This window comes from Ranitomeya imitator, chromosome 1, assembly GCF_032444005.1.
Source record: "Ranitomeya imitator isolate aRanImi1 chromosome 1, aRanImi1.pri, whole genome shotgun sequence".
NCBI lineage: Eukaryota > Metazoa > Chordata > Amphibia > Anura > Dendrobatidae > Ranitomeya > Ranitomeya imitator.
Window position 1 is genome coordinate 193891481 of NC_091282.1, and position 14290 is coordinate 193905770.

Consider the following 14290-nt stretch of genomic DNA (forward strand, 5'->3'; position numbering starts at 1 on the left):
TCACCCCTGCCCTCTTTCACTGGCCTTTATCACCCTTTGTGCACATGTCTCTTTCTTTTGCAGAGTAACATAATTGCGACACGACACGACATGACCATAGTGCAACTGCCGCTAAAAATCTTGACTTCAGGAACCATAATCTATTTCCAAAGTGACTATGAAGTGATTGTGACCCGTCTATAATTTAGCAGTTTTTTTTAAAATCATACAGCAATGTCAGTAAAATCTGATAGTGGAAAAAGTTGTCAGTATGCTGCGATTTTACTCTGAAATTGGATGCCACTCACCCATTCAAGTCTTTGGGTGTTTGGAAAACATTGGCCTGATTTCATCCGAGTGCAGTCCAATTTCCACAGACTCACAGAATGGAGAAGATAGAGAAATGTTGTTCTCCGTCTTCTTCTCGCAGTGTGTTCGATTCTCTCATCCAAGAGAATTGGGTCACACTATGCTGACACTCAGATCAAACTCTGATCAGAGTTTATTAGGGGCATCATTTGTATAATCGGCCGGCCAATTGTCTCGGATAGAGAATTACAGTCGACTGACCTTAGCCTACATTTAAGGCTATAGCCACACATCAGGGCTCATGTACACAACCATATTTTCATTCCAAGGACTGTCCATTAAAAAAACGGATGACACTAAAACAAATGTTAATGGGGCAATGAAGATGCATGACTTTTTTCACTGACTGAATTTGCATGCGGAAAAAAAAATGGCAGCATGTATATTTTTCCTCCAAAAATAAGATGAGACTCATCCATTCAAGTCTATGTGTGTGAGAAAAAAAATCTCATGCCATACGGAGACACAGTAAGGGTATGTTTCCACGTGCAGGAAACGCTGCGTGTTTGACGCTGCATAGAGCCGCAGCGTCAAACACGCAGCGTCCAGATGTTACAGCATAGTGGAGGGGATTTAATGAAATCCCGTCTCCACTATGCGTGGTAACACGCACGCAGCGGCCCTGCGACTCCAGACATGTGGCGCGTCTTTTAAGATCGCAGCATGTCCATATACCTTGCGGCGACGCTGCGTCGCCGCAAGGTATAGCACAGGGCCCTATGGTGGGGTGCGATGATCCCGAATGTGTGCAATGAATACATCCGTCATCATCGCGTCCCAGAAAGGGGGCGGAGCTTAGCGCAGAGCGGGTTTGCCGCTCCGACGAAACCGCCGGCCATCCTGATCGTGGACACATACCCTAAGGCTGCTGTCACACTAGCAGTATTTGGTCAGTATTTTACATCAGTATTTATAAGCCAAAACCAGGAGTGGAACAAATAGAGGAAAAGTATAATAGAAACATATGCACCACTTCTGCATTTATCACCCACTCCTGGTTTTGGCTACAAATACTGATGTAAAATACTGACCAAATACTGATAGTGTGACGGCAGCCTAACATCTGATTTTTATGGCTACATTGCAATTCTATAACATAGGACACTGTAAATGGTCCCGTAACAGATTAATAACTGCTCAGAAAAAAACCATTGTACACTGATGACAAATTAGAAAAAAATTGTCCCATTTTTCTGGATGCAAATCTGAATGATAGTTATTCCCTGTGTGACCATAGCCTAATACGCATCAATGTACAAAGCTGAAGAGGACCAGTCTGCAAATATTCCCTAAAAGCCAACAGGTTTATTTCAGATTTCTTCTTGTAATGACATGAATTCTGATTAATTAGATGATGAGAAATGTGTGCAATATCTGAAAATGAGAAGGTAATGTATTTGTACTGAGGAATTATGCCTTATGTACCATGCCCTTTGTTTTCTATAACCAAGTAAGCAACACAGGAAGCTACACCTGGGGTACCGTACTTAACCCTTCGTAACCAGTGCTTGCTCCCCAGGGGATCCAGTCACCTAAAGCTGGGATAGCAATGTAAATGTCTGACACAGCTTTCATTGCCTCCCAGTTGTGCGGTGTTCTCTCATCTTATCTTGCTCTCACCCTTCCTGTCTGTAATTGTTGCCATTTTTCCTATTCTTGTCCCATCTGCTTCCTCTGCATGGATTGCTATTCTGTGCTGTGTCTTGCTTCTCTCCCAGCCTCTGATTGTGTGTGTCATTAGCAGGAGTCCCAGCAGTTCTCCCCTCCTTCCCACCCTGATGTTTCTGCTGTTGTATATATACATGTCTCTGTAGCCAGAGTAAATCAGCTCCTGGCTTCCTCCTGTTGCACATCCTCCAGCCCCAAAATCCATGGAGCAATCGCCTGCACTCCCCCTGCCACCCTGTGACACACCCAGCACTTACTTTAGCTGCAGAGCCCAGGACTCATCTGCTAGAGAGGGGTACTCACTCTACAACATGGGACCTAAGTCTTCCTCTGGCTTCTACCTGAGCAGGACCTCTGCTGCCCTGCTGGCACTGCTGCTGGCTGCTCTGCTCTTGGCACTGATAGTGCTGGGATCTCTATATGCCAGAACTAGGAAAGCAGAACTGACAGAGGAGCAGATGGACACAAACAGTGCCACTGCCAACATCAGCACCCCTCCTGTCCTTTATACCTTGCCTACACAAGCCACAGGACCACCTGGCATATGGGACAAGCCCAGGCTGCCCCCAGACTTGGTGCCCCTACACTATGACCTGGAGCTGTGGCCAAGAACAGAGCCAGATGCAGAAGGCAACTACCACCTGTCTGGGCAGGTGAACATCACCATCAGCTGCCTGCATGGCACAGGCATTGTTCTGCTGCACAGCTCCAATCTGAACATAAGCAGGGCACAGCTGGCACCACTCACTGAGTTCAACTACAAGAATGAGCAAACACAAAGCAAAAAGCCCAGAACAGGAACCAAACTAAGTAACAGAGCCAACCTCTATGGAGAAGAAGTGTCCTCACACTCACAAGACACAAGTGCCGGCTTCCCAGACCATGGGCAGAACATCACCATCACTAAGCTATGGCATTCTGAGCTCCACCAGTACCTGGTGCTGGAGCTGGAGATGCCACTTGTGGCGGGCACCCTGTACATGCTGGAGCTGGACTACCAAGGCTTTCTGAGTGAGGACTACTCAGGACTCTTCATAGCACATTACAAAGACTTTGACATAGACAAGTAAGTGATTAATGGCTTGTCCTCTTAACCCTTTATGCTGCATGCACGTAGGATTTAGTGCCATTTCCTTAATGTCTTCCTTTCCTCCAGTTACTGTGAACGATCATGCTACATGTAGCTAGAATATTAGTGTTGTGTCTAAAATTATCAGGGAAAGCAAATTTAATTAAGTAATTGCATCTGCTGGCCACATGAATGTATCTTAAAGAAGCCACATATGGAAGCAAAGCAATTGTTGAGATGATCTCATGTTGGGCAGATTGCAGAAGTACAAAACACAGGAGGCAGAAAGCGATTTACAATGTCCCATTGTTTTTTATTTCCCAAAAATGCTTCCTTACTATGAATACAAGCGGTTTTGATAGAAAGGGGAACAGTTCAGGGGAATAAAACACCAGGAAAACTACAAGAGCACAAAGTATAGTGTTAATAGAACGAGCTCTAATGATCACTGAGCACTGGTCCTGGGGATAGGGTTTATGAGCAGAGGCAATGTTTGCTTTCAGGCTATTTATTCTAAAGGTACCTTCACACTCAGCAACTTACCAACGAGAACGACAACGATCCGTGACGTTGCAGCGTCCTGGATAGCGATCTCGTTGTGTCTGACACGCAGCAGCGATCAGGATCCCGCTGTGACATCGCTGGTCGTAGCTAGAAGTCCAGAACTTTATTTGGTCGTCAGGTCGGCGTGATTCGTCATGTTTGACAGCAAAAGCAAGGATACCAGCAATGGTTTTACATGGAGCGAACAACCAGCGAGAACGATAAGTACGTCACTGGATCGCTCCTGCATCGTTCTGCTGTTGCCGTGTTTGACGTCTCCTAGCGACCTAAACAGCGACGCTGCAGCGATCGGCTCGTTGTCTATATCGCTGCAGCGTCGCTAAATGTGATGGTACCTTAAGTTACAAATACATGAGCTAATCACTATGTAGAGTACACAAGTATTACAACCACACAGTATATCTAGTGTTCAAAAACAACTGTATTTGTAAAACTAAACTCTTAGCTGCTTACAAACTCCTAAAAAATAATCTCACTGTCCCCAAACTATGAATTAGAAATTCAACATTTAATGATCAATTAATTAACAGATCACAATTTCATAAACATCGAATGTACATTACAGGAAGATCAACTGCTCTAAATGATACATTCATGAAATTGTGAAGTTTAATTGTATGATAATAAAATAATGAGTTATTTGTTTATCTTGTGGGTGCTATTTTCCTGCTGGAATTTGTCATTGTTCTTTTAGTACCTCTTTAAAGGGACTCTGTCAGCACAGGATGACTGTTCATCAAACTAAGTGTCCCCACTCTGTGCTTCATGGGGGTGGCAATCATTACAGGTGCTTCTCACAAATAACATCAAAAAGTTAATTTATTTCAGTTCTTCAATACAAAAATGAAAACTCATATATAGAGTCATTATAAACACAGTGATCTACTGTATTTCAAGTGTTATTTATGTTAATGTTGATGAATATGGCTTACAGCTAATGAAAACCCAAAAGTCATTATCTCAGTAAATTAGAATACTTTATAACACCAGCTTGAAAAATTATTTTAACCCCTTAACCCCCAAGGGCGGTTTGCATGTTAATGAACGGGCCAATTTTTACAATTCTGACCACTGTCCCTTTATGAGGTTATAACTCTGGAACGCTTCAACGGATCCTGATGATTCTGACAATGTTTTCTCATGACATATCGTACTTCATGTAGTGGTAAAATTTCTTTGATATTACCTGCCTTTATTTGTGAAAAAAAATGGAAATTTTGGCGAAAATTTTGAATATTTCACAATTTTCCAACTTTGAATTTTTATGCCCTTAAATCACAGAGATATGTCACACAAAATACTTAATAAGTAGCATTTTCCACATGTCTACTTTACATCAGCACAATTTTGGAACCAAAATTTTTTTTTGTTAGGGAGTTGTAAGGGTTAAAAGTTGACCAGCAATTTCTCATTTTTACAACATAATTTTTTGGGGGGACCACATCACATTTGAAGTCACTTTGAGGGGTCTATATGATAGAAAATACCCAATTGTGCCACCATTCTAAAAATTGCACATATCAAAGTGCTCAAACCACATTCAAGAAGTTTATTAACCCTTCAGATGTTTCACAGGAATTTTTGGAATGTTTAAAAAAATGAACATTTACCTTTTTTTCACAAAAAATTTACTTCAGCTCCAATTTGTTTTATTTTACCAAGGGTAACAGGAGAAATTGGACCCCAAAAGTTGTTGTAAAATTTGTACTGAGTACACCGATACCCCATATGTGGGGGTAAACCACTGTTTGGGCGCATGATAGAGCTCGGAAGGGAAGGAGCAACATTTGACTTTTCAATGCAAAATTGATTGGAATTGAGATGGGACACCATGTCGCGTTTGGAGAGCCCCATATGTGCCTAAACATTGAAATCCCCCACAAGTGACACTATTTTGGAAAGTAGACCCCCTAAGCAACTTATCTAGATGTGTGGTGAGCACTTTGACCCACCAAGTGCTTCACAGAAGTTTATAATGTAGAGCCGTAAAAATAATAAATCATATTTTTTCACAAAAATGTTTTTTTCATCCCCATTTTTTTATTTTCCCAAGGGGAACACAAGAAATTGGACCCCAAAAGTTGTTGTAAAATTTTTTTCTGAGTACGATGATACCCCATATGTGGGGGTAAACCACTGTGTAGGCGCATGGCAAAGCTCGGAAGGGAAGGAGCGCCGTTTGACTTTTCAATGCAAAAGTGACTGGAATTGAGATAGGACACCATGTCGCGTTGGGAGAGCCTAAACATTGAAACCCCCCACAAGTGACACCATTTTGGAAAGAAGACCCCCTAAGGAACTTATCTAGATGTGTTGTGAAAATTTTGAACCTCTAAGTGTTTCACTACAGTATATAACTCAGAGCCGTGAAAATAAAAACTTTTTTTTTCCACAAAAATTATTTTTTAGCCCCCAGTTTTGTATTTTCCCAAGGGTAACAGGAGAAATTGGCCCCAAAAGTTGTTGTCCAATTTGTCCAGAGTACGATGATACCCCATATGTGGGGGGAACCACCGTTTGGGTGCATGGCAGAGCTTGGAAGGGAAGGAGCGCCGATTGGAATGCAGACTTAGATGGATTGGTCTGCATGCGTCACGTTGCATTTACAGAGCCCCTGATGTACATAAACAGTAGAAACCCCCCAAAAGTGACCCCATATTGGAAACTAGACCCCCCAAAGAACTTATCTAGATGTGTTGTCAGAACTTTGAACCCCCAAGTGTTTCACTACAGTTTATAACACAGAGCTGTAAAAATATTTTTTTCCACAAAAATTATATTTTAGCCCCCGGTTTTGTATTTTCCCAAGGGTAAGAGGAGAAATTGGACCCCAAAACTTGTTTTCCAGTTTGTCCTGAGTACGCTTATACCCCATTTGTTGGGGTAAACCCCTGTTTGGGCGCACGGGAGAGCTCAGAAGGGAAGGAGCACTGCTTTACTTTTTCAACTCAGAATTGGCTGGAATTGAGATTGGATGCCATGTCGCGTTTGGAGAGCCCCTGATGTGCCTAAACAGTGGAAACCCCCCAATTCTAACTGGAACCCTAAACCAAACACACCCCTAACCCTAACCCCAACCATAACCCTAACCACACCCCTAACCCTAATCCCAACCCTAATCCCAACCGTAAATGTAATCCAAACCCTAACTTTAGCCCCAACCCTAACCCTAACTTTAGCCCCAACCCTAACTTTAGCCCCAACCCTAACCCAACTTTAGCCCCAACTATAAACCCAACCCTAACCCTAACCCCAACCCTAACTGTAACCCTAACTCTAATTTTAGCCCCAACCCTAACCCTAACTTTAGCCCCAACCCTAACCCTAATGAGAAAATGGAAATAAATACATTTTTTTAAATTTTATTACTTTTCCCTAACTAAGGAGGTGATAAAGGGGGGTTTGATTTACTTTTATAGCGGGTTTTTTAGTGGATTTTTATGATTGGCAACCGTCACACACTAAAAGATGCTTTTTATTGCAAAAAATAGTTTTTGCATCTCCACATTTTGAGAGCTATAATTTTTTCCATATTTTGGTCCACAGAGTCATGTGGAGTCAAGTTTTTTTGCGGGACGAGGTGACATTTTTATTGGTACCATTTTCGAGCACGTGACGTTTTTTGATTGCTTTTTATTCCGATTTGTGTGAGGTAGAATGAACAAAAACCAGCTATTCATGAATTTCTTTTAGGGGCGTTTATACCGTTCCGCGTTTGGTAAAATTGATAAAGCAGTTTTATTCTTCGGGTCAGAACGACTACAGCGATACCTCATTTATATTTTTTTATGTTTTGCCGCTTTTATGCGATAAAAACTATTTTATATAAAAAATAATTATTTTTGCATCGCTTTATTCTGAGGACTCTAACTTTTTTATTTTTTCGTTGATGATGCTGTATGATGGCTCGTTGTTTGCGGGACAAGTTGACGTTTTCAGCGATACCATGGTTATTTATATCCGTCTTTTTGATCGCATGTTATACCACTTTTTGTTTGGCGGTATGATAATAAAGCGTAGTTTTTTTGCCTCGTTTTTTTTTTGTACGGTGTTCACTGCAGGGGTTAACTAGTGAGACAGTTTTATAGGTCGAGTCGTTACGGACGCGGCGATAATAAATATGTGTACTTTTATTGTTTTTTTTATTTAGATAAAGAAATGTATTTATTGGAACAATATTTTTTTTCTTTATTTAGGAATTTTTTTTTCCACATGTAAATATTATTTTTTACATTTTTTTACATTGCCCCAGGGGGACATCACATTATAGAGACAGATCTCTGATCTGACACTTTGCAGTGCAGATCAGCTCTGAGCAGGCGTTTGAAAACCACCTCCCTGCAGGACCCGGAAGGCCCCCCGCGGCCATTTTGGATCCGGGCCTGCAGGGAGGAGGAGGTAGGAGACCCTCGGAGCAACACGGTCACATCATGTTGCTCCGAGGGTCTCAGGGAAGCACGCAGGGAGCCCCCTCACTGCGCGATGCTTCCCTATGCCACCGAAACGCTGCAATCATCTTTGATGGCAGTGTTTCGGGGGTTAATGTGCCAGGAGCGGTCCGTGACTGCTCCTGGCACATAGTACAGGATTTAAGCTGCGATAGTCAGCTGACACCAAGCTGTGATCGGCCGCGCTCCCCCTGTGAATGCGGCCGATCGCCTAAGACATACTATCCCGTCACTGGGAATTAAGTCAGAGGTCACCTCAACGGGATAGTACATCATACGGGATAAAGGGGCTAAAATCCGAAATGTTGGTCTACTGAAATGTATGTTCAGTAAATGCACTCAATACTTGATCGTGGCTTCTTTTGCATCAATTACTGCATCAATGCGTCATGGCATGGAGGAGATCAACCTGTGGCACTGTTGAGGAGTTATGGAAGACCAGGTTGCTTTGATAGCAGCCTTCAGCTCGTCTGCATTGTTGCATATGGTGTTTCTCATCTTCCTCTTAACAATACCCCATAGATTCTCTATGGGGTTAAGGTCAGGCGAGTTTGCTATCCAATCATGCCCAGTGATAATGTTGTTTTTAAACCAGGTATTGGTACTTCTGGCAGTGTGCACAGGTGCCAAGGCCTCCTGTAGAATGAAATTTCCATCTCATTTTGTGAGAAGCACCTGTATATACACCTTTTCATCTGCTTATTTTCTCTCAGTCTCCTCCCCCTCTTCATTGATTGACAGCTCTGGCTACATAGAGCCACAGAAGGGAGGAGATAGATGGAAACCAAGCAGGTGGCAAGGTGTATATAAATGTTTGGCCACCCAATGATGCACCGAACAGCTGTAACTGATTTGACCAGTCATTCTGTGCTGACAGAGTCCCTTTAAGAAGCTGACCTGTGTAGAGGGAAAATGGCAAAGATTCCGGCACCATATATCATATATCCACCTCAATGTCCTGTTACTTGTGGATGTGTTTTACCACCAAACAATAGGGATCTTGGGTGCAGGACCAAAAAATAAAGTCATTCCAAATTGTGAAAGAGAAAAAGAAAGGTGGTGCTCACCATCCCTTAAAAGATCTTTTATTCAACAAAAGTCAAGACATGGATGCAGGAGAAATTGAACACTTAATGGACAACAGCCGTTTCTCGCCTTCCTTGATTTCAAGGACCCGGGGAATTGCAGGAAGGTGCAAAAGGCCATTGTCCATTATGTGTTCAATTTCTCCTGCATCCATGTCTTGACTTTTGTCGAATAAAGGAGCTTTTAAGGGATGGTGAGCACCACCTTTCTTTTTCTCTATCACAATTTGGATTGACCACTGTAAATGGCTGTAAAGATGTAGAACACATGGTTAGCTGTTGTAATGGTGTCTATTATGTGCAATTTACAACAGAGTGTTATACTATGTGATATTTTAAGATACTAAATATTTATTTTGGAAGGTTTTTACAATTACATTATATTTTAAACAGGATATGCGCTCTCAGATGACTTCCAAGTACTTATATCTTAAAGAGGACCTTTCACTTAAACTGAGTCCTCCTCCAATTGCCGCTGGTCCATTGATTGAGGAATAGTTTTTATTCAGTCGCCATGACAGCACCATGAGAGAGGGGATCCGCCCTTCAGGGACAGGAAACCTACAGACATAAAAGGACGGCACCTCTCTCCCGCATCAGATGGTTTCCTGTCCTTGATAGGCGAACCTCTTCAGACAGGCCTTATGAAGAAGGTCGAAGAAAAGAAGACTACCCAGTCCTGGCAGGCCGATTCAGGTAGCGGGGGGCCCCTACCTCGGACTGTCCAGGACGCCGGAAGCACCACACAGCAGGGGAACTGCTTGTGTCTGGTGTCAGCAGAGAGAAGCAGCCTTTAGAGTTGCTTTCTTCTTAGTGACCCGTCGCCACAGGTACCTGGTAAGTATATGGTGCCTGCTTCAGGGGCCGTGCCTGGTGGGGCCTTCTGGGGCTGGTCGCGTCCTGGTGGGGTGTGCGCATTGGTTTGGGCAGCGGCTGTCATGTTTGGTGGTGCATGGGCTCACCGTGGTCAAGACTGGAAGGGGCGTTCCCTGGTGAGGTGACCAGCGGTGCAGCCTGATGATGCGGCCGGGCATGCACGGTAGAGCCGCGTCGGCTGATAGCATCTCCCTAAAGATCCGAGGCAGGACATGATGGGCGGTGAGAACGGAGGAACGGCCGGGCCTTGGGAGGCTCTATTGTCAGCCGGGGGCGCGGCCTTGGGAGGGGGTGGTCAGTCTTCAGCATGGTGCCAGGCAGGTCACATGGAAATCCTGCTGACCCCCATCTGGGGGAGGTACCGATTGGGGGTATATTTAAGATGTGTATGGGGGCTGCTTGAGGTCTCAGACCCATTTTTCAAAATGGAGTCGCTGGAGCAAGAAGCACAGCAGCCTGAGAAGCGGCAGCAGCCTCAGCCCGTAGAAGAGACCCATGCTGTCTACCAGCATTGATCTAGTGGCAGTAGTCACGCTGGAGGAGTTAGGAGTTTCCAGAAGTCGAGACCAAACAAGTCCTCAAGCCATAAAGCATCGCCGGCTAGGAAGGACCCCCCACTAGCTACGGTACCATTCGCTACGCATCTGGGTAAGTGATCTACGTGAAAGTTCACATAGTGATCTTCTGTTCCTCCTTATGTTCCCTCTCTCCTCATTAGGGGAGAAAATGTTCCACAAAAGCCAAACACAGGGAGTGTGCTGAGTGTGGGGAACCGCTCCCAGATGGTCATGAGAAAAGGTTGTGCAAACCTTGTATACAACACTTAATAGAGGAGGAGGCCCCTGACCTTACTTCAACCTTAAGGGATATGATTAGACAAGAAATCAGGGGTTCTATTAAATCCATATCCCAGAAGACAAATTTTAAAAAGGGAAAAAAAATCAGATCCCCAGTTTTGAATTTTGGTTCAGACTCGGGTGAACTAAGCTCAGATTCCTTTCCATCTTCCTCTTCATCTATGGACGCTGAATCGAGTCAGTCCTGTTTACCACTAGATAGAGTTAATCGTCTTGTTAAAGCGGTAAACAACACTATGGGAATTGAGGAGCCCCAGTCAGAGTGGTCCATGCAGGACATAATGTTTAAAGGGTAAGATAAAAAATCCCGTAGATCTTTCCCGGTGATTGATAAGATAAACACGGTAATTACAAGGGAATGGAAGAAGCTTGAGAGGAAAGGATCGCTCCCACCAGCATTTAAGTGGAGGTATCCATTCAAGGAAGAAGCATAATCCTCATGGGATAAAGCCCCAAAACTAGACGTGGCAGTAGCCAAGGCGTGCAAAAGGACCTCGCTTCCATTTGAGGATTTAGGGAATCTAAAAGACCCATTAGACAGAAAGGCTGATGTTTTTCTTAAGGGTGCCTGAGAAACGGCGGTGGGATCTCTGAGACCAGCAATTGCGGCTACTTGTACAACACGGTCACTAAAGGTGTGGCTTGACCACCTAGAGGATCAACTCAAAAATAAAGTCCCTAGAAATGAGATCCTATCCTCCCTTCCTATAATTCAGGAGGCAGCAGCTTTTCTTTCAGATGCCTCGGCAGATTCTGTAAAATTGGCAGACAGATCTTCAGCCCTTTCTAATGCAGCCCGAAGGGCTTTATGGATAAAGTGTTGGCCAGGAGATTTGCAGGCCAGATCAAAGATATGTGGCATTCCCTGTGAGGGGGTGCACTTGTTTGGGCCAGTACTTGATGAACGATTCCCCTTCCTAGGAAGACCCTCATACAGACGGGATTACAATAGAGGATGGTTTAACCACAGAAGATCAAATAGAGATAGATCCAGATATGACAGTAACAGGAAAAGAGGTAGAGGATAAATGTTTAACACCTCTTGAGACTATAAAAAGCCTCAATGACTGCTGGACCAGGTGGGGGGCAGACTTCTACCCTGTCTGGTTTAAAATTTCCAATAGTCCGTGGGTGCTCAGTATTTTTGCAACTGGTCTAAAGTTCGAGTTCCAAAAAATTCCTCAAAACAGATTTTGTCTAACACCCATCCACTCTTCTTCTACAGAACAGTTGGCATTAGAGTCAGAAGTCCAGGAACTTCAACAAAAAGGAGTGCTGATTAAAGTGCTCACAGTACAGAGAGGTAAGGGGTTTTATTCCCCCCTCTTTCTGATTAAAAAACCTGATGGATACTTCCGTACTATCATTACTTTAAAGGGCCTAAATAAGTTTCTACTGGTTCCCTCTTTCAAAATGGAATCTGTAAAGACGACAATAAAACTTATGTTTAACAATTGCTTCATGGTTGTCTTAGATTTGAAAGACGCCTATTATCATGTCCTAATACATGCAGAACACCAACAATTTCTTAGAGTGGCAGTTTCAATTAATGATACGGTAGAGAATTTTCAATACTGAGTTCTTCCCTTTGGAGTCGCGGTCGCACCTCATGTATTCACTAAGATAATGGTAGAGATCATGGCACACCTTCATGAACAGGACATTTTAATAATTCCCTACTTAGATGACTTATTAATTGTGGGACATTCTTAATCACATTGCACCGACCAATTGGGGAAGGTGACATCAGTATTGCAGGAATTGGGGTGGATCATTAATATTATAAAAAATCTCGTTTACAACCCTCTAAAGTACAGGAGTTTCTGGGTCTTGTCATAGACTCTAGCGGGCAGGAATGTTGTCTTCCAGATGCAAAAGTGGATAGTATCCAATGGCTGGCAACCAGAGTGATTAATAATCCATTAGTCTCTGTAAGAGGGGCAATGTCACTGTTAGGATCACTCACATCATGTATCCCGGCGGTTCTCTGGGCTCAATATCACACCAGAACACCACAGTGGGACGTATTATGTAACACCAGTCACCTGAGAAGCCATCTTGACAGTAAATTTTCTCTGTCCACTGAATCTATACAATCTTTACATTGGTGGACTCACATAGCAAATTTACGTAGAAGTGTTCCCTGGACAAATAATGTATCCCAAATAGTAACTACAGATGCTAGTCCCAGGGGATGGGGGGTGTGACGCTGTAAGAATCTGGCTGCACTCGGATGTCACCCGAGTGCAGTCTTATTAGAGCATGTAGATTCAAACAGTGAAAAACGGAGAGTGGACCCACTGGACCGTGATGACGAACCCCTCTCGGACGAGCTGACCAGGTGGACCGCCCCCTATACAGGGAGAGTTAGGGGCAGGCCCGTGAGGGACTATCGCCACGGAAGCTGGAGGGTCGACTGAGATCAGATGGGTACACAGCAGGCACAAAGGGGAAAGAGGGAACAGAAAGGAACTACTGAGACAAGGGAGAAGATGGGAACGCTACGGAGGCACGGAGGCTGGCAGGACAATATGGAGACACTGAGGCTGACGGGAGCAAGGAAAAGATATAGGAGCCGGGCAGGTACCGCAGAGGAAAAGGAACTGAAGGAACAAGGCAGGAACACAGGAAACTGCAGAGGGCGGAGGAGACCCAAAGTCAGAGAGCTAGGAACGCACAGAGACCACAGGTGACCAGAAGCACCTGTAAACACAAATGAACATCAGGCACAGAGAAGCAGCAGGAAGCAGTTTACATAGCAGCATGGGAGCTACTTCCGGGTTACAGTCCTCCAGGATGACGGAGAGGACAGGAAAGAGCGCCAACAGAGGAATCAGATGTGCGCACGCGCAGAGCTGAATGCGACGCGCGCGCGCACCCGGCGAGCTGCAGTGGGGAGAGGCGGCGGCAGCAACGGCATGACAGGGGGCACACATGGAGAATAGTTGAGTCCAGGGACTGTGGTCTCAATTCGAGTAGAATTCATCGTCCAACCTAAAAGGATTATTAGCGGTGGAACGCGCTTTAAGTAATTTCCTTATTCCCCTACAGGGTAGACATGTCAGATTTTTCTCAGATAACCAGGTGACCGCAGCCTATATTAACCATCAAGGAGGTACTCGGTCGGGTTCGTTAATGGAAGTTGCAGATCGTATTTTTCAGATGGCTGAAAATCATCTACTATCTCTTACGGCTCTTCACATAAAAGGAAAGCTCAATGTCATGGCCGACTACCTAAGCCGCAACAAACTCAGACAGGGAGATTGGACACTGAATCAGACCATCTTCAACCAGATCGTACAATTAAGGGGGTGCCCAGACATAGACCTTTTCGCAAACAAGGAAAACAGAAAGCTACATCGATTCTGCTCCTTA

At 44.1% G+C, this 14290-nt stretch overlaps 1 protein-coding gene across 2 annotated transcripts in view; it reads left to right on the plus strand.

Annotated features, from left to right (window-relative positions):
- The first annotated feature begins 2158 nt into the window (after positions 1-2158).
- LVRN (laeverin) overlaps positions 2159-14290 on the plus strand; it is a 200058-nt gene continuing 187926 nt past the window's right edge. For both annotated transcript variants that reach the window (XM_069753189.1, XM_069753199.1), the window contains exon 1: positions 2159-3082. In XM_069753189.1, the coding sequence (XP_069609290.1) occupies positions 2220-3082 (863 nt within the window). In that variant the 5' untranslated portion in view covers positions 2159-2219. The remainder of the gene's footprint in view (positions 3083-14290) is intronic.